At 42.0% G+C, this 26,545-nt stretch overlaps 1 protein-coding gene and 1 long non-coding RNA gene across 7 annotated transcripts in view; one reads left to right on the forward strand and one right to left on the reverse strand.

Moving 5' to 3' along the window:
• JPH1 (junctophilin 1) overlaps positions 1-6,620 on the reverse strand; it is a 91,828-nt gene extending 85,208 nt beyond the window's left edge. For all 5 annotated transcript variants that reach the window (XM_069779541.1, XM_069779540.1, XM_069779539.1 and 2 more), the window contains exon 1: positions 6,088-6,620. In XM_069779541.1, coding sequence (XP_069635642.1) covers positions 6,088-6,466 — 379 coding nt within the window. In that variant the 5' untranslated portion in view covers positions 6,467-6,620. The remainder of the gene's footprint in view (positions 1-6,087) is intronic.
• Positions 6,146-22,821, forward strand: LOC138684778 (uncharacterized). Of its 2 annotated transcripts, none has more exons than XR_011324049.1 (3): positions 6,146-6,286; positions 13,478-13,548; positions 14,603-22,821. It is a non-coding gene; the product is annotated as an uncharacterized lncRNA (long non-coding RNA). The 2 variants fall into 2 exon arrangements; XR_011324050.1 differs by lacking the exon at positions 6,146-6,286 and adding an exon at positions 7,027-8,210.
• The last annotated feature ends 3,724 nt before the right edge of the window (positions 22,822-26,545 follow it).

Below are 26,545 nucleotides of genomic sequence, written 5' to 3' on the forward strand. Positions count from 1 at the left end.
CACCTGCTCACAGAAAGAGCAAGCAGGAGTAGTAAATGTCCTGTCATCTTGGGTTTAAGGTGACTACAGACCTCTCCTTCTCAGGACGTATGTGACAATCCACTGAATTGTCTTGTCTTCAGATGGGCCTTTGGATCCACTATTATAAACCTCTATTGTAAAATTAAATATTTTAAAGTTTTTGCACATACTTGAATGGAAGAACAAAAACCTCAGTATATCTTACTCTTTATGAACTCTTGATATCAACACTTTTTGGTATCCCCAGTATCGTAAACATGGCACTGCATTCTGCATTATGTTGTGACAAAAAGTTCAGAAACATGACTCCTTTAGCACTTTTTTTGCCTTTCATTTGTTCTGCAGTACGTAAGAAAGACAAGGCAGTAATAAACAGAATATTGCACACCATTCTATCATAAACACGTTTCGTTGTTGCAATCATAACTATTTTTGTCATTTTTTTTAAACAGCAATATAAGGAAAAGCAACACGGTATTTGATATGAGAAGTCATGGATATCCATGCAAAGCTGCATCTGAGCCAAAAATCAGCATTATCAGATTACTGCTGCAGACAATTTTTTTTCTTGTATTCTTGAAAGGCATTTTCATTTTGACAAGATACATACTCCAGTGTCTGGTCTCTGACAGCCATTTGTACCCAATTTTCCAAAGGAAGGTGCCAGGAACCCCACAACTGGCATATACAAGATAATTTGCTTTCTAAGATTATTTCACTCTAATTCTCATTAAACTGCTTTAAGCTCCTCAAAATGAAGTCTCTCACCCACCTAGTGCTAGTTTTTTTTAAAAAAAAAAGCTATTTTGAGTCTGAATATTCTTACAGAGGGATGAATAAGCAATCTTTAAAATATCTTTCTTTGATTTTGATCTGCTTTAATTGAAGCACCTATCAAAAACTATTCTTCAGAGAACTAAGTATCAAATGTCAAATTCACTGATTGACTAATTTTTTTGTGAAAATACTTGTGAAATACCTGTAGTTTCAGATGGAATCTCAAAGTTTCATTTGCTTTGAGATTCAATCTCCTTTGTATAAGCATACTATTTTGGTCGTGTACATGTCAATTATCTATCAATTACTGCTTTAGTGTATTACCTTTTCTGCTAAGTAATATTTCAATGTTAATATGCAATTAAATTTGCCAAGTGTGCTTTCTTTATTATATAATACTAGATAGGTTCCACAGCATAACTATTTTGTGTTGGTAGAAAATTCTACCAAGTGGAAGGTTTTTGTTTTAACAGATGGCTGCTGACACAAACAAACAACTTTCTTATTTTCTTTCTCATTCTCTGTATCCTGGATACCTACTGCTGCACTTGTTGTAAGGGTGCTGAATCTAGAAACATGATTATTTTAAAAAACTCAGCATATGGAGAAGAACAAATAGAAACGGAGCACAAAGCACTGGCATGACGTATTCTGTAAATACTGCCACAAATACAGCCACATTGTAAGTTTTTTTCTTTATTAAACAGATATTTCCCAGAAATATATTAATATTTTATGAGCATAAATGACTACATTTTGTCCATAATTATATCTGGGATCCCCCTAGTATTGTAATGATATGCTGGAGCTAAGAATCTGGCTATGTATACTTACTGCTACATAGAACAATCTGTCTAACATTCTGCATCAGTTAAATTCATTTAAAAATAATAAATCTAATTCTAATTTTGATTATACCACAATATTACATTAGAGCAGCAACTCATAATTATGGCTTTCCATGTTGCTATTTGAGTGTCAGACTTGAAGCAGAATCAACTTATTTCAGGATAGAATTTTATAAAAGTACAAAAGGTCAGCTTTTTTTCTTACTAATATTTTGTTTTAATTAATAAACATGGAAAGCTCAAAAATATTTTGGACTTGTATTTTTCAGTACTCTGTAGAAAGAAATGGAAGTAGTCACTGTTGCCCATATGGACTTTAAAACAAGGACAATTAATGTGCTGCTATTTACTTGTCCGATTTTTCTTTCTACTGGGGAAGGAAAATCAATTCCAGCTTCTTCTAAAGAGAATATAGTCAATGAGGAAATGGAAGATTCATACTGAATTGGTCCTTAGAAAGTAACAAAGATACTTAGTTGGAATTTTGTGCAGTCTTGCAGGTAACAACTATCTCTTCTATCATTACAAATCCATTAAGGGAAAGGCTTCTGATACTAATGATAGAAAGCTGACTCATTTTCCTTGATTTTTCAACTTTCATTTTAAAGGAAAAATATTTTAACAGCATATGGAGGGCAGTGTCCAGAATGCAGATACAAGAGACTTGTAATTTGACTGACAATATCAGACTCTAACTGTATCTTCTTCAACAAAAGAAATTTTAGAAAACTTTAAATGAGCAACATAAGGTATGTTAATATTGCAATATAATTAAATACTACAGCATATGACATAAGACAGGATAAAAAAGCGTTTCCCATATATGAAGATACAAACGAATGCAGTTTTTACCTATCTCTACATATAGATATAAATATGAATGATCTATCAACAAGCACACCTTATCCTGCTTCACCTTATACTACAGTTGACTGTTCAAAGAAGTTCTTGTAGGGGACAACTGTTAATATTTTAATTAACACTGTAATTATCAAGCTAATTTAAAACTGTATTTGACCATAAAACAGTAACATTGTTCAGCATTGACTTTCCAAAAGCTAGGCTTGGTATCCTTTGTAACTAAAGAAACATTCAGCCATGACTTCTACTGACCATCCATCTGGTGTTTAATTGGTTCCCTTGAAAAGGTCTTCATATTTTGAGCTGAGAACTATTAGAAAGTGTATTTTTTCCTTTTGTTTTTGTTGGCATGTTGTGATAAGGTATAATTTCGTAACCTGTCTCCTTAGAGTTACATTGTGCCATCCCTCCCAAAAAAACCTTAGTATATCTTACAGCTGTAAATGTCATTGCCTGCTTGCAGCTAAAATTTGAAACTATGCTGTGTGAAAAAACTGAGAGGCCAAGGACCTGTTTAACCACTCCACTTGCTCCTATCCTTTACTTACATCTTCTGTGGTTTAACAAATTAATTGTTACATCAAGATCTTTGCATGCTTTTCAGACTCAAATGTTAGATAAGCATACATCTAGAAAGAAGACTACTTAGAAATCAACAAACACATGTACTAGCGATGACCTTTGCTTAGGATGCATTTGCCACTGACCTCTGTGGAACAACAATGCACAACCTTACAGCAAGATGCCTGTTACTGCTATTGTTCGCAGGACCATAAACTGCTAACTAATTTACACATACTGAAGTTTCAAATTAGGCCTTGGCCCCTCCATAAAAAAATGCTCTGGTAGGCTTGCAGATTCGCACAGATTCAATAAAATCTAGGGAATTTAAAGGAGGTACAGAAGTCCAGATCATTGTAGGAAACAACCCAACGGGCCACTTGAAGGCCCAGCATAAGCACTTGCAAAGAATGGGGGATCATCGTTTATAAATCACAGTGTTTTCCTCAGAGATTAGACTGAGCGACAATTTTAAGCATTTAAATACCGCATGACATATATTACTTATGTCGTGCAAAGTGTCGTGTGCAGAAACACTGTCAATGCTTATGTTCCTTTTCCCTCCCTCAACTACATCTCCTAATACCACCAATGCATTTTAAAACACCATATTGGGGAAAGAAGAAGAAAAAAAAATATAGCAGCAGAGAGGCCTGGATTTTAGTGAGTTTGAAAACAAATTAGCAACTGGCTTAGTCTAAACAGTTATTTCCCTATGCTGGTATTCTCAGGTCATAATAAATGAAGAGCTTCCCTGCAAATATTTCACATTATGTTAAAGACAGATATGCAAATCTGGTTTCCTTGTAAAAACATCAGACCTGGTGTACAAATATGGCTATTGTTCCCAGAGCATGAAAACAAAAACACATCTCCAAACGTCTATGACGTACTGCTTTGCTTCATTCATGAGTACTTTCGTTAAAATCAATGGGACTTCACACCCTCTGTTCATATGAACTGCCACATGTAAAAGACTGGAGCCATGGTAACAGATTTCAGTTTATAGGACTAAAAATCTCACAGTGTAAACTGCACACTTCATATGCTGTTTTGGACAAAGGATTTCCAGGGGGGTCTAATTCTAAAAATTTAGAGAATTTACCTCCAATTATCTATATTGAGATTTTAAAGATTCCACAAGAAGTCTAAAGAAAAAGATAAAAGGAACTTTAGTTTGAGAAAAATCACCCCTAGAAAATTTACTGGAATGGCAATTTACTTTGGGGGGTGGTGGGGGGGAGAAGATGGCCACTGCAAATTCAGCTATTCTTCAGCTTCTGATTTACTAGCCAAAACAAATATAATTGCGTGGTGAAAGTGAAACTAAAATTCTGATCTCTTTCATGTTTTGTTTTTTTGTTCCTTAAATCCTCAAAAACCTATTTCGGCTGACTTTGGGCATCAGAACTTTCCACACCAGGAAACAATTTTCAGACAGCTACAAATATGTATAAACAAGGGGATTAAAAGAGTTCAAGGTACCAAAACCGCAGTACATTTCATTTTCTGAAGGAAATGAATCTTACCCAACTCATTATGTTTTGTATTTCAGAAAGGAAAAAAAAAGGACCCCAACTGTGAAGGTCTCTTCTTCTCCTTAATACAAAAATACCTATTCTCTGACATTATTCTTAAAGTTTGACCACAAATCTCTTATCAATTCCTTGAAGAAACCAGCAACAGCATCAATCAAGAGATCTGATGCATGGGTTAGTCCTTTAGTCGCATCAAGTGATCATTACCTCTGATTTTGGTACATTCTATTTCTTGCATGTTACCCAAGTATGTTGCTCAAAGCTGAAGCGAGCAGTATTTCTGCAAAAATACCCCAAGAACTCTCTAATCCCAAAACGGAGACCGGTTTTCCCCGTTACAATGGAACAAACCAAGCTGAAAAGCAACTTTGCAGAAGTTGCAGGTGGCACTTCAACTAATGCCAATGACACTACAGCAGCCAAGGATGAATTAAAGAAATATCAGTCTTATTTGTTGTGCAGAGCACGAAATGACAAAGGTACAATAACTGTGCCTGACCGTTCAAATCAGCTCCAGTCCCAAGTGACCTGACTGAACCTTGACTTCTTGACCGCTCCTAACCATAACAGGAGGGCAGAGTGCCCAATCCTCTCCGCACACTTACCGGGAGCTCGCCCCTAGAAACATTTGCTTTTTTTGCGGTGAAGGGTGCGAGAGGCAGGCCCGTGTAATTTCAGAACACAGCCTGTGCTTAGGAGCAGTGTGTTTAAAACTACACCATATTTTAATAAAATATGACACGAGAGTGGACCCAAGCTTCATTGATTTTATGCAAGTTGCGCACCTACTTCAATACCTTCAGCGTCCTGTTTACAAGCTGAACGCACTGAGCGTATAAAGCTATCCCTGCTAGCAAAGCAACACGGCACAAGGGCTCCCTTACTAAGTTCTTGCGGTTTCTCCAGGAAAACTGCGCAAATGGAGCGAGGCGGCGGGCTCGCCTGCCTGCTCTCTCTCCGAGACAGGCGCTGCCGGCCCCGGCTACCGTTATCGCGGGCGGGGAGCCCGGCAGCCGCCTCGGCAGAGAAGAAGGAAAGCTGTCTGCAGGCAGTCGTAATGCGGATTTCTACCAGCCGGCCGGGAGAAAGCGACCAGCCCGGCAGCACAGCCCGCGTCCCGGCGCGGCCGCTCCCGCTCGGCCGGGGCCGGGCGGCTCCTCACGGAGCGGGGCGGGCGCCGGGCACCTGTGGCGCTCCCGGGCCGCCAGCGGGGCCTCCGGGGCGGCGAGGCCGACGGCTGAGGAACGCTCTCCCGGCCGGGAAGGACGCGCGGACGCGGGCCGAGGGAAGGAGGAGAGACCCCGCCGGGCTGAGGGGCGGCCGCGGCCGGTGTGAGGGCGGCGGTTGGGCACGGGGCGGGGGGGGTGGGTGAGTGGGGGGAAGGGCCCTGCCCACGGCGCGCGCGCCCACGCAGGCGCGCCCCCCCCCGCCCCGCCGCCGCCGCCGCCGCCGCGCGCGGGGCGCCCCCCGCCGGCGCCCACCTCCGTCCCCGTAGGTCTCGACGCCGTATCCGTCCTGCAGCCCGTTGCTCCAGGTGCCCTCGTAGCGGGCCGGCGTGCTGAGGCTCTGCCGCACCCCGTAGCGCCCCTTGAAGCCGTGGGACCACTCGCCGCGGTACATCCACCTGCCTTTCGTCTCCACGCCCAGCCCGTGGCGCTTGCCCTGCGCCCAGTAGCCCAGGTAGGTGTTGCCGCTGGGCCAGGTGTAGCCGCCCGCCACCTCGAAGCCGTGGGACCAGGAGCCGGCGTACTCGCCCTGCCCCTTGGGCCCGGTGCAGATGCCGTGCCCGTGGGCTTTCCCGTCCTCCCAGCCGCCGCAGTAGGTGCCGCCATCGTCGAAGTCGAACCGGCCGCCCGTCATCCAGGGCAGCGGGGCGAGCGCGGCGCCACCGCCGCCGCCTCCCGCCCGCCCGCCTGCCCTTCCCTGCCCTGCCTCGCCTCGCCTTCCACTTCCCGCCCGCCGACCGACCCGGCGCTCCCCGCGACTGCGAGCGCTCCGCCGGCCGCCCGCCCGCGCCCAGCCCTGCCCAGCCGCAGCCCCGCGGCGGCTAAGCGGCGCCCGCCCCCCGCTCCTCCCTGCCTGCCTGCCCGCCCGCCCCTCCGCCCCCCGCCCGGGACCGCCCCCGGCCGGGGCCGCCGCCGCCGCCGCCGCGGGGCAGGTGCGCGCCGCTGGGGCCGGCCGGGGGCCGCGCCCGCTGCTGCCGCTGCGCGTCGGGGGGCTTGGGCCCCGGGAGCGGCTGGGAGCAGGCGGGTGCCCCCCCGCCGCGGGGAGAGGTGCTCCCCCCCCGTGGCGGGGGCCGCGCGTGTCTCGGGGCGGGGCGAGGCCGGGGCGCGCGCAAGCCGCGCCGGGGCCCCCGCGGCGCCCGGTGCCCGGGGGGCGGCGGCGGGGCAGGGCCCGGCCCCCGCCCCGGCCCCGGCCCCGGCCCGGCGGGGCTGGCGGCTCCCTGCTCCGGCCGCGCCGCCTCGGCCGGCCTCGGCGCTGCCCGACCCTTGGGCTCCCGGGCGGGTCGCCGCCGCTGCACCTGCCGGCGCCGGCAACAAGTGGGCAAAAAGAGAGTGCTTTCGCGTGGTACCTGCGGGTTTTAATTTTCTTTTTTTTGTTTTGGCTTTCTCTGAGCTTTGGGGCTAGTTTTGAGCTGAAAGTTGTTCCTGCAGAGCGCAGCCGAGTTGCCCTTTGTCCCCTTTCCAAGCCAGATACGGAGCCCGTCTGCTCGAAGGGGCAAACCGGCAGTTCCACGGGTGGAGAAACCCGGGGCACGGGGAGCGTGAGTGGTATCGAGGCCTTTCAAGGACAGCGCTGCTGGGAACTTAGTAAGGAATCTCTCATTATGCCTTCAGCCCCATGGCCGTCGGGTGACTGAATGGCTCTAAATCCTGCCAAGTACTCCTTTGCCAGGTATTTGATAATCAGATAAAAATATAAGGGCAAATGACAGGACAAACACGGAAGCGTAGAACTAGCAGACAGACCAGCGGAGAAGGGATTGAAAGCTGTTGTCACGGGGCATCTTAGCATTTTGTTCTTTCACAGTTACAGACCAGGACAGGAAGAAAACCTGAAAGGAAATGGTCCTCTTCGATGGGGGTTTTGTTAAAAGCATGAATCATACTTATTAAGCACAGGGGGTGGTAACTACCAGGACAGACACAGATGATTTGGAAAAAATGGGGAAATAGCAATGGCTATGTTAGTAGCAGTGAGTAGATGCAGAAACCTGATTGCAAATGAAAAATCTGAACACGAACCATCAGAAGTTGCAACAGTTAAGCTTCAGAAATTTATGCCAAATTCAGACTCTGCGCACGCAGTTGGACACATACTTACAAAGAGAAAAAGCCAAGATCAAAGTCTTGTGCCTTGTCCGTGACAAGATGAGGAAGCTTTCGATGCCCCTTTGTGCCCTGGGAATTTTACTCCATAGTTTTGGAGAGCAGAAAACCAGACAGGAATGTTGTTTCTGTAGCACAGACATTATGCAATCTTCCATGTATCTTTGGACAAGTCTATATAGTGTGCTGAAGTTAAGGACTGAGACCTTCACTGCAATGTGAGCTTTTGTGGAAAGCTGGTGTCGAGAATGGAGGACCAGTCTGAAAAGATTGCAGTAGGTTCGATTGCTGAAGAAGACGCGGTTCGGTATCCTCCAAGGGTTTCTTGAGCTCGTCAGCTTTCTATGCCCTGCATATCTTGCATTTCTTAGGCAAGAAAAAGACTGGAAGCAATAGTGGTAATGGCATGTGTGCTTTGAGGAGTGTACTATTTTCACTCTATCAATCTCTCTTTTCTGTTTTCTTTCCTCTGATGCAAGATAAAGCCCCGCCATGTTTTAACAGACTTTCAGAAGAGTGAAATGGTTTATATGGGTGTGGGGAACTACCTGTTGGAAGTCAGCATGCCTATAAGCTGATGCTGGTATACAGTTAAACTAGTAATTGAGGTCCCCTGTTTATAATCGCATGTTATTCTATGAGCCAATTTTTATGAAGTACGTGAGTTGTCATGGTTGAACTGGAGCTGCCGAGCATTGGTTTTTTTCTGTTGCAGGGCTGGTATTGCCTCCAGTATTGCCTTACACGATACTTCCGTGCCCCGTGCGCACCAGGGACGGGACTGGCGCAGCCGTGAGCAGAGGTGGGTGGGATGACTGGTTAGCAAGTCCAGACAGCGCTTCCGTGACTCAGCAATGGAAGAGGTGCGTCTGATGAGGGAGTGTGGGATTCCCCCAGCCCCTCCGTGAGTCTGAGCCGCTCCTCTGAAGGAGCAGCTGTGCCCTACTGTCTGACGGCCTGGCTGATAACCATGGGAGTGCAAGTCCTTGCCTGCCCGGCTATTACGTTTGGCTCAGTATTGGTGAATTATTGGATTTGCTGTCGTTTCCACCTGAGTAATTGTACTACCGAGTAACTGGATTTGCCGTTGTAATGACCTGGGTAATTGCACTACTGATGTATAAGTGTTACTGTACTGTTACTTAGAGATAAATTGTCTATCCCTAAAGCTGTTGGTCTGATGTCTGTTACCGTATCCCAAACCTATAACTAATAGGGGCCGCCTTAAGTTCTTAGATCTGTACTCTAGAAGATGTACCATTGCATTAATGAAATAAGTATCTGCCTCTTAGTCCTTTGTTTTACCCCCTTGATTTAAATATTATAGGTTTTAATATTAGATCAGATGAACCAACAACATTGGATGGGCCAGAGGTGAACAATGAAAATTCATATAAATTCTCTTCTGTTATCACAAGAGTGTCAGTGGGTCTTTTTTTAGTGACCTGCAAATGATGCTAAAATGAATGGTAATTTTGCATGTGGTTTGTATTTCCAGGTGTATTCATTTAAATGAAGTAATCAATTTAAATGAAATTGACGCTTGATGACAAGATGAATTCATCACTGCCAGCCTTCTCTTATTATATTTTCAGCAGGGGATAAATTTTGATAGATGTGAGGATAGAAGTGCTTTGCAAAGAACTCTTAGCGTCACTCAGCCAAGTCTTGATGACGTAAGAAGTCACGAGTGTCTCACTGCTGATGAGGTTGTAGGTATTTTGTTTTGCTGACAGATTTTGCATTGATGACCCTCAAATTTAGTTCGTGCCACTTCGTGTTTGCTTCTGGCCAGGGTGTAGGTAATGATCATATGCGTAGTGTGTATGTTTTAAATACCTTAGATCCACAGGTTTTGTTTCCTTGGACACTTCTGTCCAGTATCAAGTTAAAAATTGTTCTAAAACTCCATAGATGCAGGAAGTAAGCAGTTATAGGTAGATGAATGAGTTTACCTGTTTTGTCCAAAATAAATGCGATTGCTTCCACTAATTTTTTCATCTGCCTTAAAAGTTCTTTTCTGAAGTCTTTGATACATGTAACATTCAGAAAATACAAGGTCCAGGTGCATTTTATTTATCATTTACAAAAAAAAGTGTGATTTTCATTGTATATTGGCCAAACAGAGAAAGTTTACCTGGAGTAGTTCTGTTGCCGTGTAAATCATCACGGCACTAGGTCTGGTGACACTGTATGTATGCAAAAACTGCGCTGCAGGGTTGTATTTAAAAAGATCCTTGGTGCAGGGATGGTAGATGCAGCAGGTGAAGGTATTAAACTCCAGAGATTTAATATTAACTAGATACAAAACTGCTGAGTTTAAACTATTAGTCTATAGATATCTGATGCATGAATAAAAATTAGGCACACTTATTCTTACCCTTAAAAGCCTGATTCAGCAGGGAATTACTTTAAGTATTTCAGTAATCCCATTTACTTCAGTGGGACTACACATGAGCTTTAAATTAAACATCTGCAAGATATCTATGCTCAAATAAAGCAAAGCTCCAAAGAATGTTCTCAAGTGCTTTGCAGAACAGAGACAGGATGCTTAACTGATGAGCTCCACGAGCTGCACACATTGTATTGGATGAGTTCACGCACAGGACTGCTGTGTGGGAGGCAGAATAGAGAAGTAAAGGTAGTACGAAAGCCACAGTGTAGACATTTCAAAGGCAGGTAGTCCTTTCCTGGCTTCATGTGAACAGCCACAACTTTTATGCCAATTTTTATGTCTGGAGTCTCAATTAACGTTTATAAACATAGTTCTGTATAACTTTAACACAAATTATGTTGTCTGACTTCTAGGACAGGAACATAGCACTTTTTCTTACTATACTGTATATTCATGTAAGTTACTGTGACTACTGAAATGGTAATTGTACAGGATTTTTTGCAAAAAAATTGCTATAATTGAGAAACATTGTGTTATGAAACTACTCTCCTAGCTGCATCAGTAAGTGTCAGTTCCACCTTGCACTTGAAGCTGGGATGTAGCCAGTAAGATAGTATATTTAATTCCAGAGATATTATGCTTACTCAGTGAATACAGTTGTTATTTTCTTTGCAGAAGTGCTGATAAAGCTTCTAAAAACAAAAATACAGATCCCTTTCTAACTTGAAAACAAGATGAGTATGTTCTGTACCCAGACTTCTATTTTCAGCGTTGTTCTAAGCAACTGGATTAGATTTTAAATAAAAATGCAGTTTAATTTTTTTTCTTTTAAAGAAATGCATCATTTAAGTTGATCATCTTTGTTTCTGAAGTCATTTTAACAGTGACAAGACTTTCCATACAAGTAAGATACAGTGCATTGGAATTATTTTTTAAAAAATGTAGGTTATCTTATAATGATGGCATGCAATAGTGTTATGATTATGAGTACCTATGAAATTATGGAAAAATATGAAATATTGTTTCTGGATCTTGTCAACATTTAGTGTTTTTGTTGTGGGTTTGTTGGGATTTTTTAATATGTCTGCAGAACAAAAATGCGTGCATCAATATAACTTAATCCACTTTAAAAAAAATTTAACTCCAAATGTGTTTGATTTTATAATGTCTGATTTGAAGAAGAGTTTATCATAATGATTACCCTAAATTACCACTCAAATTATATAGGCAGAAAAGATCTGCAAAATCAGATTTATCCCTAGCAAGTTTTTTCCTAGATGGTGATATGAATCCTGCAACTGCTGCAGTTCAAGTCTTGCTTCCGCAGGGAAGTGGAAACAGTTTATTGCTTTCCTCTTTGCAGCAAATTCAGAAATGTTTGAAGACGGCTCATCATATCTTGCTTTAGCCCTTTTCTTTAGCCTAAGCAGGCTGTATCTTTCATTATTTCCTCCAAGACCTCCTGACTGTCACTGTTGCTGTTGTCTGGACTTTCTCCAATTACATTACGTATTTGTTAAGGTCTGATTTCGAAAACAAAACACATTATTTGGCTAATATTGTGCCATATTAAAGTAGCATAATTCTGTGTGACTCCAAAATGACACTATTCTTTTGCACTAGTGCCAGGAATCAGTGGTCTGACAATTCCTTCCCCCGCAACAACAAGATGATATGTAACAACTTGTCGTCAGTGTGTGATTTGCTATTGTTTTTAACTAGTTGCTTCCCACTTTGTATTAGTGAAGTTGAGTTTTACTCAGCAGGTTTTTCACTAGCACTTTTTTTGTCCCCTAAGATTACTTCCCCAGGTTAAGTTAATTTTGAATTTTAATCCCATATTGCAGTTCCTCCCTGGTTTCTAACAGTTTGCTTATTTGCACATGCAACAACTGAACTCTTCCAAGATCAAAGTTATTAATGAAGGTATTGAATGTTAAAGGATTTGATACAGATTTCGAATGCGATACATCCTTCACTCTTGGGACTTAAAAAGCATTACTTAGTAACTGTAAACAATGTGTACTCCTTTACCACAGCTCTGCCTAGATCACCTTTAACGAACATCAGCAGCTTTGCTGATGTCAAAATACATAATATCTCTTTTAGTGAAGGCTGAAACAAAAAAGTGTTTAATGTTTTGGTTTATCTCCGTGGTGCATCTGAAAGGTTTCCCTCCCTGCTGAGCAGTGGCATAGCCTTTCCCTTCACCCTTCTCCTCCTACGATGAGGCTGTCTCGTTTCCTTTTCAGTTCCATCCTAACCAGGTCTCATTCCATGATTTGGCCTTTCTGATTTTGCCCTTTACATACTTGCACTCTTCCCTAATATTCTTCCTTTAGTAATTTGACCTACTTTCTACTTGTGTATACTTCCTTCTAGTGTTTCAGAATCATTGAAGAGCTCTCGATTTAGTCAAGTTTGTCTCGTGATACTCATCTTATTTTCCCTTCACTTTGGGGTAGTTTGTGTTTATGCCCTTCACATGATTTCTTTAAGAAAACAGATTGCTCTTTTTGGAGTTCATAATAAAATAAAACCTAGTAGAGAGCAAATCTAAGTTTGTGGGTTTTGCAAGGCAGTCTTGGCCGATACTGGCTTGACTTATTCTCATGCCCCCAGCCCTCCGTGCTGCCAGCACAACTGTTTCTTCAGTGAGCTGTGATTTGGATCAGGGAACCAATCCAGCTTAAAGATAATCCAGCAAAAAGATTTATTTTTATTTTGCTCTTAAAGCTGAATCATTTGCTCTGTTTGCAGAGCATCGATACAAACAATTGCCCTAATGCAATTGAAAGCATCCAGAAAAGCTGGCAGCTTTACAGTTCACCTCTTTTGTTTTGAATTCCATTCTCTTTTTCCTAGGAATTACAAATAATATTTTCCCATAATCTTTCACCCAAGTTGCCTACAGTCTTGCGTTTTCAGTCAGTTTACCCCCCGTTGGTTGAAAGGAAAAAATCCAGTCACTTATCTGCTGGGTAAAAAAACCTTCTCCCTGTAACATGGTACTGTAATTGCCCTGTAGTATCTTCCCAGCAGGTCCCTTGGTTGTTGAAGTCCCCCATCTTCACCCTGTTCTGTGCTTTGAAGAGCTAGCAGCAGCTCCCAAAGCTCTCGAGTCCTGCATCATTGTGTCTTTCACAGATTTTCCAGGTGCCTGAGGAGGTCCAAGACCTGATTGAAGTTTTTCTTATTGTTTGGAGGTCTCATGTCAGGTAAGAATTGGGATTGTTTCACGTTTTTTAGTGATGTGCCAAGCATCTCTCTCTCCTGCCTGGATGTGTATTTTGTGGCTTTGCTTTGTTTTAAATTGTAGGAATGTCATACCTTCAAGGTCTTAATTCCTCTGGTAATTTTCATGTAAATTAGCTAATGAGTTAAATAACTTTCATACATGTTGCTTTAATACTGTAGGAAAAAAAAGTTCAGCAGCCTTACTCACTGCTCACTGAGCTGCCATTCTTCTGAATACCTCTACTGAGAGCCACTTACATCTTCCCAGAGATCAAGGCCTTTTGCCATGCTTTAGGCCGCCTATTCATCGAAAATCCTCCCTCATTAGTTAGCAATTACATTGCCATTGATTACAGACCTTCACAAGAGGTTTCAGGGATTTTTTCATCAGACAGACAGTCTCAGCTCTGCAGTTTCCATCTCCTGCAGCGCGACTCAGGTGGAGGAGACCAGAGCTCTGTGGGTCACACTGGGCCACCTGTGCAATGGTGAGTACACCTCAAGAAGGCACCCATCCCAACTTTTGTAGGGGCTGCAGTTCTCCAGCCGCTCCCTGCACCTTGCAGTTCCTTATGATCTCCCTTGATTTTATCTGGCAGTTTTTATCAGATATAGGGATGAGGTCTGTCTGCATTCATACCTAATTCTGTCTTAACATGAGGTCTGTCTTATGAATTTCTTTCTTTTTTTCTTCTTGCAAAAATTGAAGGGTTGTGGTTTTTTTTAAAAAAAGTGATAAGTTAGTGTTAAAATAGCAATTAGATATGATATTTCTAATTCTAAAAGACCTGTTGGTGGCCCCAGCTATTAGCATGCACTCTGGTTATGCCGTGCTGGAGCAGAACAAAACAGCTGTTACATTTCACCAATGAACTGGTGTTGGTGCTTCTTATACCTTGGATAGTTGATAAACTTTATGTAAAAATCTGTTCTTCTGAGTGAATCCATTTGTGAATGGATTGAAAATCATTGTCATTCTAAATATGAGTTATAGGTACAACCTTGGTGGTTTTTGTTTGGTTTCTTTTTTTTCAGGTGGAGATAATGGAGAAAACACAGCAAATGCTACCAGAGATGCAAAAGCTGAGCTTTTGTTCTTTGTTGGTGAAGCTAATATGGATATTTTTATGCACAGTATAGTCTCTTTTGAGATTTGTTTCTATTAACACAGTCCTCAATAAAGGAATTGAGCTTTAGAGGACACTACCACCAGGCTAAGCAGGCTGCGCTGCAAAGACCTTTAATAGAAAGCCACTCCCTCAATCTGCTTAAACTTTGGTGAGGATAATACGGCTTACTCTAACTGATTTTTGATAAAACAGTAAAAGACAAACAGATGCTTATTATGCCGGAGTTGATAAATGCACTGTATTGATAACGTTTCTTGTGCTTATCCAGGAATATTTGTCCTGGAGGAAAAAATTGTTCTCACCACACCTAACATGCAAGTTAAACACCTAAACATACATTGATGTTTAATTTTACATGAAAAAAATATAGCAAGGGTTAGTGTATCATAATCAGCCTAACCAATGAATTAAAACTACCAGCTGGTATGTGATTTCATTTATTCTTAGTTTGCTTCTGTTCTGTTGGCTTTTTTAAGTGCTGGTAACATAATGTCATGATGTTTTTCTATGATGAAGAAACCTGTTCACCATGTGGATTACACTATTAGCCCCTTCTGCATCTTGAAAACTGGCTTTCTTAGCAAATACACTTCATGTAATATTGCATTGCTGCAAAATAGTTTTCTATTTGTCTGCTGAAATTTCAGCTTAAAGATCAGATTCTGCTCTTTGGAAGACATAACCACCAAAGCCGAATTTTGAATGGTGCTCTCTGTATTCTGCAGGTGCAGTACAGTTTTTATGCTCTTCTTTTGGTGAAGCCGCATGCATTTGTGTTTGCAGCTTGGCATGTGAATACATTATGTATATCTGTGCTTCTGGCAGGTACGAGATGGACTTTGGACAAATTAGTATTTGCATTATTTCTTTTCTGTGTGATTGGGAGGGTTTCGAGCCTTAGTTTTGTTTAAAAGTAACTTTTGGGGTTTTTTTTAGTAGAAAACACCTTATGCTAGTTGTGGAGTCTAAAAGAAGTTTCCTAATGTTCTTTATCAAAGCATCATCCTTTAGTAACTGCAGTTGTCATAGTAAACAAAGTCCTTTTATGTAGAAGTTTATGATCTTGTTGTAATAGGTCCTTTATGAAAAAGTAGCCATTATTTGAGTTTTTCTAACCCAACTATACTGTGTATTCAGCATGTAACTGAAATTTAATCTAAGATTCATACAGAAGATAAAAACATCCCTTCTCTGATCACGGAATGTATATCCTCCTAGTAATACAGAATGTTCGAAAAACAATTATATGATGTTCTGTCATGTCTGAATGCATAATAAATGTAACTGACTTATAGAATAATCAACTGTATTCAGTTAGGCATGTATTTATCATTAAATCATTCACTTGTAGGTATGCCTAAAACCAGCTGTGCTATGAAGTCCATGGTAGAGATCACCTTAGTTCATGTTTTAGTTATTAATTTTAAAATTTGGCAATGATGTCATTAACCTGCGTGATATTTGGGTATGTTAGGTACAAAGCTTATTGCAGTTGATTTGAGAACTAAAATTAATTTTGAAATTTACTTGTTTCATATGACAGCATTGCAAAAGTTTTGTTAATTCACCCACAGTTAACTATGTGGTATTTTTGCTTATATGAGGTTCTGCCATGAAAACAAAAAATGTATATAGAGCTGGAGAACTGCAGTTCTGTGATATAGCATGCTAAAGTTAGAAGTAGGGCATTGCCGTTTTGTTTTCATGTGTAAAGGGATGTGGTTTTTGTTTTGTGTAAGTTTGAGACTGCAGTTTTTGTCCAACTAATGGAACTTTTAATGAGATTTGATTTTTAACAGCTGGTTGCTCAGGATATTTGGAAAATTGAGCCCAATGAAATATTTTTAAAATGTCAGCTGTTTTTGAAAATTCATGGTATCAGGATTTTCCTACCCAAAACTTCAGTATCCAGAAAGTGGATGAATTGGGCACTATGCAACTTTGTGATTCTCCAGTTTTAGTGATGCAAATTTATTTGTATAGGCTTAAGAGAAGAAAAAAAATTGTGATCTTTTCTGTGGCATATGGTGTCAGTGGCATGTGTCTAGATTTATTTTTTTTAAAATATATTAATATCGGCAAAATGATAACATTTGACGTGTGAAAAATGTGCATGTCATTTTAATCTGAAATTTTGTTGGTGGGGTTTTTTTTTCCCTCCTTTCTATTACAAAGTGTAGTACAGATCTTGCACTAGACTGAGTTAATCAATCACTGGAAGTGCCTGGTGCATTCTGCTGGCTACTAAGTGAGTTTCAGTTTGTATACCTAAGCTACTTACTTGCCTGATTTTGGAAGAGGTGATCCTATGTGCACGATAGCTTCGAAAAATGCAGTGGTTTTCCCCTGTTTTCACAGGTTTTGGGAGACACAGCTGCTGTCCACGTTTGGAGGTGTTGTGTAGAGCTGGAGCTACTGTGTTGCCACCAACCTGAGTTAAGGTTTAATTTATGGGGACAAATAGGCTTGTGCCTCCATACTAATTTGAATTATTTTATATAGTAATACTTTTCTTTATCTTCTTATGGTTTGATTTTTTTAAATGTAACCTAAGCGTCTAATCTACCTAGACTACAAAATGTTTAACAGGATTATTGAAATAAGCACGTATGTGAGTATGATGAAGGTGTTAAAATGGAAGTCTTCAATATACAAGTAAGCTTGCTACCAGTAAATTTTGTTTTATTTCATCCTGTCATGCTTGGAGTGAGTGTTGAAAGACGAATGGGCAAGCGCTGCTCAGCCAGTGGGGAGAAGCACGTCATACAGCCCCCAGAATAGCATCGGCAGTAAATATGGTCATGCTGTTCTTCCCCGAGATAGACCCAGATCACATTCGTAGCACCCACCAGGTCTGCTGCTTACCAGACGTTCAGGGCCTTTGATGAAACATTTACAAATGCAGCTGCAGTTTGGAGGGATCTTCTGCTGGCAGTGAAGAAGCTGACATCAAGAAAACGGGAGGAAATGAGATCACAAGCCAGGGAGTTCAAACAAAATGCAATTTAGGGGGAATACAAATTTAATCACAGTATTAAAACACTGCTCCAAGATATGAACCATGTTCTTGTTAGACTCTCTTTTCATGTTAACTTGATTATGTTTTCCAGTGACTTAGAACCACTAAAGCCCGAAGCTTTTGTAGAGGAGGAAAGGTGGACTGAAAAATAGGTCTTTGTTCAACTGTCTTAGGTCATACATAATGTCAAAACTGGAATTAAAATGTATTATAAAATGAAGTTAGAGGCTGAGGTTAAAAAGTTTTTTCCAGTTCCAGTTATTACTCACTTTGTACAATATATTGAAATAAAGTAAGATAGCCCTGAAGGTCTGTGGCAGTGGCCTATCTAGCATGTTAGCCGGAAAAGTCTAATTATTCAAGGTCAAGAAAAACCCCTGTTAATTTCTTCATCTTGAAAAGATAGATTATCCCCTTTGGGCCAAAAGCATGTTCTCACTTCCTTGTCCCTAAGCTCTGTTCATATTGACTCTTCTATTAATATAGCTTCTATTTTTATTTTTTTTAAAAATGTTTGTATTTTGCTCTGAGGACTATAACACACAAGTCAAATTCTGCCTTTGTGTCCTGGCCACTGGACTTGATAGGACACTGCAGGAATTAAGCCAAGGCATTGCGTCTTCTTCCACCCCCCTGCCAGTTTATGCATCTCTGTAAAATTTGAAAAGCTCGCTTCAGCTTCTGCAGCTTCTCTCCTCTGGCTTTGCCTCCGCACCCGATGCATTAGCTAGGGTGTTAGTGGAAAGGGTTTGTTATTTCAGACACATATCATCGCCTGCTGCACTCACTTCTCCCCTGCACTTGCATAGGGCACGGAGACAACTTCATACTTCCATTTGTATCAGTTACACATACAGGATTTAAATTCATCCCTTTCTCTGTATAGCCTTTTCCTTTTTTTTTTTTTTTTTTTTTTTAAGTCAGATAACTCAGTAAATGCCAAAAAGCAAGTAGTGCCAGCTGAAGGCAGTAGTAGCATACTACACCTATTTTTCTTAAAATCTCATTGAGCTAAATGTGACGAGGGACGCGTGTTTTCAGAGCAGTAGCTCTGGTATTTGTTCTCTATTCGTGAGTGACGTTATGCAGTTGAGAAAAAATCATGCCAGCATGTTTCAGTTAGTGCCAAAAGAACATAGACAGCGATTCAGTGCCCAGATCTATTGCTGCCCAAAACTGTATCTTGTCCTATTTATACTTTCACAAACGAGGGTCTTGCTTACAAGAGGAGTTAGGTGAATATTGTGTTCATGTGCTATTTCATAATGAATTTGTCCAGCTGGTTTACTTTCTGCTGTTCTTTTAAGCATCAAAAATTTTAGGTTTTAAGTGGCACAGATAGTTTGTAACTGTCAAGTAAAAGAATCCCAGCTTCTTAAATTATCATTACTCGCATTGGAGTTAACTTCACTGGAAATACCTGGGTACCACAAAATACCCTTGTGTACAAAGCAAGAGAGTTGACCATTTCTTGCTATCCAGTACACCTAAAACACAGATATTGATTACTAAACTCTTAAACATTTAAACTATGTTTAAGGTTACTAAACGCTTAAACTATGTTTAGGAAATAAGATTCATCTACAGACTAAAAGAATAAATTAAAGTAGAATCAGTTTGGATCAGGACTCAAGTTTGGGGTTTACTAATTGGTATTAACTAACAACCCAATTCTTTTTCATCAACACTGGCCACGGGGCTGAAAAACTTGAAGAGCAATTATCGATCAAGTATGGAGTAGCAGTTTCATTAAAGAAAACAGGAGAAGAAATTTAAATCTGTCTGAAGGCCTAATAAAATAGTATCCTGATGTCTGGCCAGGGAGAGTGGAAGTTGTGTAATGGGAACTCTGAGACGCCCTTCGTCAAGCGCAGAAATGGGAGCTGGGATTGGAAGTCATGCACACGGAGGGCCCCCCGCTGGGAAATAGCAGGAATAAAAATTCCAGTTGGCTAATACAGATGTAATGTGAAGTGGAACTTAACAAAAATTTCTTCAGCTTTCAAAATTCAGTAAATATAAGAAGTTGGTATATCATAATTGACCACTACAGTTTCCTTTTTGTTTCTGCCATACTGTAATTTGAAAAGACATGCAATACTGGTGCATAATTTACATGATTTAGATCAGAAAATAAAATGTTACTCAGTAAGAGAAAATACTCTACCCATGCTTATGGCCCTCACCTCTCCAGAAGCAATCATGGGCCAGGTTGCCCAGCCAGCCCTGATGATTCTCCTGTGGTGGTGTGGAGCCCATGGATGGCGCAGGGCAGAACAGCCTTCATCCCTGTTGCTGTGCTGGCACAGGCTGCTCTGGAAGAGAGGGGGACCCAAGCTTTTGAAAGCACTTTTTCGTACTTCCATCTAACATGGATGTCTGACTATCTCACGAAGTGAGATTTCAAGGAGGCTAATCGAAGCATTTTGCCTGTTACTGTTTGGTTTTTAGTCCAGGCTTGCACAAAGGTAATGAGCAAACAGCTAGAATTAAGGCTGAAGAATTAAGAATTTCCTTATTTAAATGAGAACTATGTTTTTGTGTTGTCTTAATGTTTAATGTTGTTAAAAGTAATGGCTCTTCCTCAGTGGCGACTATTTTTTTACTTGTCAATGAAAATGTTTGGAAGTACAAGATAACCCTTTAAAGTATTTTAAAACTATTTTTGTGAGCAGTTGGCTGAAGAAGATCAAATGTATAGTTTAAACTCATTTACAAATCAACTTACAAAAGTTTTCACAACATTTTCAATAAAAAGTGTAACTAGGATTTTTTGAAAATGGTTAAACTTTGGGCTTGTTTCAGGGATGGAAAGAATCTGATCTCTATAATTTTTCAGGAAAGATCTTTTAAAATTATTTTCCAGTTAAATAAAATACTGCATGAGACTTCAAAGGACATTTTACAAAATGTATTTGTATTTAACCCCTTGGATTTCCTTAAGGCTTTCTGTGCTTGGTTGTCATCCCAGTTATTGGATCTTTATGTTTTGCAGTGCCATTGTAGTAGAATTTGAACAGGCCTAAGACCTGATATACAACCCATTGAAGTCAGTACAAATCACCTCACTAACTTTGGTGGACTTTGTTTCAGCATCTAAATAATCTGTTTTACTAGTTCAAAGTTGTATGTTCTGATTTTGGCCACAGGCAATAGCTGGAAGATACTATTTTTTACATTCATTGTTTGTGCTGTGGTAATATGTGAATTTTAATGGGCAGCCACAACCCAATGTGCTAGACAGTACTGTGCAAACATGTAACATGATGTCAGTCTTTGCTCAACAGAATGTCATCACTGTTAAATTAAAAGCAGTATAAACATCAACACTTGGATGTTGTGCACAGAGGTACGGAGCACAGGAGAACTTTTTAATAGAATTTTTACTCGTGTGAGTTATACATCTAAGTTAATGTGAGGGGAGACGGGCATGTGAAGTGATGATACAGAATTGTTCCTAAAAGGTCAGTAATGATCAAGTTCCTGAGCCAGCATATTACACGTATACCCAGAGACAACAAACATGGGCAAGCACATAAAAACATGTTTTAGATCTTTTGAATTTGGCTGATAAGTTAGATTACATAATTTGAAGATGCTGTTTGTATAAAAGCTTGAAGAGTGATAGACTGGATAAAGCTGTAATGATAATACCTAGATTTTAAGGTTTAGCTAAGAAATTGCCCTTTTGCGCCTTATGTACATATATTGGATGTATTTCTGTGCTTGATTAAAAAGCCTGATATTTCAGGAAAATTTATTCCAATCATCAAAACTGTTGAAGTTTTTATAGCATTAGAACAATGAATATTTTTGTTATAGCTCAAGAAGTAGAAATTATGCAATCACTACTAACTATTTTGAAAATGGCTTACTGTAAACCTACTAAGAATAATTTTATATAGAAAAATAAATTATTAAGCAGTATTTCTGAGGTATTGACCTATGAAACTCCTTCTGCATGGAACATGTTGAACTACGGTATTTAGGGAAAACTTTGGCAGAATTTTGTGGTGAACTCTCTGAAGAAAACCTAGTATGATATGTTAAGTAACTTTGAAAGTAACTAAATGGTGGGGCTGATGGGGTCCATCTGTCAGAGAAGGGGAAGTGCATCTTCGGTCATAGGCTTGCCAAACTGGTGAAGAGGGCTTTAAACTGAAGTTGCTGGGGGAGAGGAACCTCAATCCATCCCACTCCTACCAGTTTGATGCCAGTGCCAGCAATAGATACCCAGGGCCTGGAGAGGGATCACAGGTCAGCAGGAGAGCCCCTGGAGAGCAGCACAAAGGAATTCCAGGCAGCAAGTCAGCCTCATCAAAGGCCCAACTTAAATGCCTCTACGCAAACACACATAGCACGAGGAATAAACAAGAGGAGTTAGAGACATGCACACGCCTGCAGGGCTATGATCTTACTGGCATCAGAGATGTGGTGGCATGGCTCCTATGACTGGAGTGTTGGAATGGAGGGCTACAGGCTCTTCAGGAAGGACAGGCAGGGGAGATGAGGAGGGTGTGTTGCCCTCTATGTCAATGATCAGCTGGAGTGCGTGGAGCTCTGCCTGGGGATGGATGAGGAGCTGACTGAGAGCTTACAGGTCAGGATTAAAGGGAGGGCAGGGACAGGTGACATTATATTGGGGGTCTGCTACAGGCCACCCAACCAGGAAGACCGAGTGGATGAGGCCCTCTATAGACAGATAGGACCAGCTTCATGTTCACAAGCCCTGGTCCACATGGGGGACTTCAACCACCCCGTTATCTGTTGGAGGGACAACACGGCAGGGCGTAAGCAATCCAGGAGGTTCCTGGAATGTGTTGATGATAACTTCCTTTTTCAAATGATAGAGGAGCCGACAAAGAGAGGTGCTATGCTGGACCTTGTTCTCACCAACAAGGAGGAGCTGGTGGGGAACGTGAAGATCAAGGGCAGCCTTGGCTGCAGTGACCATGAAATGGTGGAGTTCAAGATCCTTAGGGCAGCGAGGAGGGTGCACAGCAAGCTCGCTACCCTGGACTTCAGGAGAGCAGACTTTGGCCTCTTCAGAGATCTACTTGGTAGAGTACCATGGGAGACAGCCCTGGAGGGAAGAGGGGCCCAAGAAAGCTGGTTAATATTTCAGGATCACCTCTTCCAAGCTCAGGAGCAATGCATCCCAACAAAAAGGAAGTCAGGCAAGAATGCCAGGAGGCCTGCATGGATGAACAAGGAGCTCCTGGACAGACTCAAACACAAAAAGGAGGCCTACAGAGGGTGGAAGCAAGGACGGGTAGCCTGTGAGGAATACAGAGAAATTGTCTGAGCAGCCAGGGATCAGGTTAGGAAAGCCAAAGCCCTGATAGAATCAAAGCTGGCCAGGGACATCAAGGGCAACAAGAAAAGCTTCTGTAGGTACATTGGTGATAAAAGGAAGACTAGGGAAAATGTGGACTCTCTCTAGAAGGAAATGGGAGACCTGGTTACCCAGGACATGGAGAAGGCTGAGGTACTTAATGACCTTTTTGCCTCAGTCTTCACCAGCAAGTGCTCCAGTCATACCGCCCAAGTTGCAGAAGGCAAAGGTAGGGACTGGCAGAATGAAGAGCTGCCCACTGTGGGAGAAGATCAGGTTTGAGACCATCTGAGGAACCTGAAGGTGCACAAGTCCATGGGACCTGATGAGATGCCTCCGTGTGGGTCCTGAAGGAACTGGCAGACGAAATGGCTAAGCCCCTAACCATCGTATCTGAGAAGTTGTGGCAGTCCAGGGAAGTTCCCACTGACAGGAAAAGGGGAAACATAACCCCCATTTTTAAAAAGGGAAAGAAGAAAGACCTGGGGAGCTACAGGCCAGTCAGTCTCACCTCTGTGCCTGGCAAGATCATGGAGTGGATCCTCCTGGAAACTACACTAGGGTACATGGAAAATAAGGAGGTGATTGGTGACAGCCAACATGGCTTCACTAAGGGCAAATAGTGCCTGATGAATTTGGTGGCCTTCTACGATGGCGTTACAGTGTTGGTGGATAAGGGAAGAGGAACAGACGTCATCTACCTGGACTCATGCAAAGCATTTGAAGCTGTCCTGCATGACATCCTTGTCTCTAAGTTGGAGAGACATGGATTTGACGGATGGACCACTCGCTGGATAAGGAATTGGCTGGATGGTCGCACTAAAAGAGTTGGGGTCGACGGCTTGATGTCCAGATGGAGAGCAGTGATAAGTGGTGTTCCTCAGGGGTCAGTGTTGGGACCAGTGCTATTTAACATCTTTGTTGGCGACATGGACAGTGAGATTGGGTGCACTCTCAGCAAGTTTGCCGACAACACCAAGCTGTGTGGCGTAGTCGACATGCTGGAGGTAAGGGATGTTGTCCAGAGGGACCTTGACAGGCTTGAGAGGTGGGCCTGTGTGAACTTCATGAAGTTCAACAAGGCCAAGTGCAAGGTCCTGCACATGGGTTGGGGAAATCCCAAGCACAAATACAGGCTGGGTGATGAGTGGATCAAGGGCAGCCCTGAGGAGAAGGACTTGGGGGTGTTGGATGACGAGAAGCTCAACATGACCTAGCAATGTGAGTTTGCAGCCCAGAAATCCAGCCGAATCCTGGGCTGCATCAAAAGAAACATGACCAGCAGGTCCAGGGAGGTGATTCTCCCCCTCTACTCCACTCTTGTGAGATCTCACCTGGAGTACTGCATTCAGCTCTGAGGCCCCAAACATAAGAAAGACATGGACCTGTTGGAGCAGGTCCAGAGGAGGGCCACGAAGATGATCAGAGGGCTGGAGCACCTCCCCTATGAGGACAGGCTGAGAGAGTTGAGGTTGTTCAGCCTGGAGAAGAGAAGGCTCAGGGGAGACCTTATAGCAGCCTTCCAGTGCTTAAAGGGGGCCTACAGGAAAGATGGGGAGGGACTCTATGGGGGAGTGTAGTGATAGGATAAGGGGTAATGGTTTTAAACTGAAAGAGGGCAGATTTAGATTAGAGGTAAGGAAGAAATTCTTTACTGTAAGGGTGGTGAGGCACTGAAACAGGTTGCCCAGAGAAGTTGTGGATGCTGCATCCCTGGAAGTGTTCAAGGCCAGGTTGGATGGGGCTTTGAGCAACCTGGTCTAGTGGAAGGTGTCCCTGCCCATGGCAGGGAATTTGGAACTAGGTGATCTTTAAGGTCCCTTCCAACCCAAACCACTCCATGATTCTATGATAAGTAAGTTCTATTAATAGGTGGATTTTGTTGGATGTAAAATGGTAAATCAGTAATTATATTTCTTGAGAATATGCATCAGCTATCTAGAATTACTTAGGTTGGCATCCCTCCATGGTTTTATACACAGTTAAATTAGGGCACAGATAGTCTCAGCTGTGACTGTCAAGATGTAACTTTGCTATCGCTGTTTCTAAAGAGTTGCATATCTAATTCATCAGTCATATTAAAGACAGTTCTTGTGTCAATATTAAATCTTCACGTGTGTATCTGAATTCAATGCTATGTTCTTTTGACTCATGTCATCTCCAGTAATGCAGCATCTGCATCTGAAATTTAGCCAATAACAGAAGGTCCGGAATATAACCCGTCTTACTTTCCCAACCAGTATTAACTCCTGCACCACTGTCAGTGAGGCCAGTTCTGCACTTGGAACTGAACCAATGCATTTGTTAATGATGCATACACAGAATCCAGCTAATTTTCAGCTATAATGGCTCTGGCTGCATAGAAAAAAGCAAAAGATTTTTTTTTCCCTCTGTAATCTAATCAAACTTGGCTGTCAGTATATGCAAAGAATTGATCTGTTAGGAAAGAAATTGTAGTTTTTTACTTGCATCAATCACTTTAATGGCACATCTGGCCTAGATATTTCCTGACAATATCATGGAGTGAGTGGTGAAATAAGGGAGAAAACTGATTACCAGAATACCGATTTCCAGATCTTTGACCTGATTTATACATGTGCTTATTAAGTTGATTTTGGTACTGCTTATCTATTAGTATTACCTGTAAATGTTATTTTCTTGCCATGATGTAAAAATATGTGCATTAAAAAAAACTTTTAGAGGGGCGTATATATATATATTTTTGCAAACATGTACAGGATGCTAACAAAGGCCCAAGAAAGGCCACCGTAGAGAAACAGGGCAAGACTATCAGTATGGTAAGAAAAATGATCTATCACACAGTGCTAGCAGTCTGCTTGCAATGGCAACATGCCAAGATGCCGGTCAGATTTGCAGTTGTGTGGCTTTGTGCCTTGCGCTGCTTTTGTATTCATGACATTTACACATTAGAAGGTACCTTCACAGAGACTAACTTTCATTTCAGTTGTGTAAAGCTTTATGTAAATGCATGTGGAACAAGGTTTTCCAGGATGCTCTGAGCTTTTTAATCATCTGGCCCTTTAGATTGCTTTTCTTCATGTATGAGAAGGTAGAGGGGCTTGGGAGCAAACATAGGTGGATGGATAGGTGCTTGTCCTGAGGACAAAGGCACCGGCCCCTTTTCTTCTTCAGCATCTGGAGCGAGAAGGTACTTTGCATCGTATTTTTGGGAAAGGGAGGCCTCGTGTGGTCAGTCATCAGAACAGCTGCCTGCCAGGCTGGGAGGGGAGCCCAGCCACAAGCGCTCCCTCCTCCAGCTGAACTGTTGTCGGGCAAGCCAGGGCTATAAACATGGACATGTGGGTGGTATTTCATAGCAATACCGATGACTAGATTAAAGGAAGAAGAAACACCCGAATATGATTGCAGCTGCTCTGTTATTGAACAGGTCTGAGGTAGGAAATACTGTTCTCATTGGTCCTTTTTCCCTTATTGTGTTAGAAGGTAAGATACTTTTCGTTGCCTTCCCAGGC

Source organism: Haliaeetus albicilla, chromosome 3 (assembly GCF_947461875.1).
Source record: "Haliaeetus albicilla chromosome 3, bHalAlb1.1, whole genome shotgun sequence".
NCBI lineage: Eukaryota > Metazoa > Chordata > Aves > Accipitriformes > Accipitridae > Haliaeetus > Haliaeetus albicilla.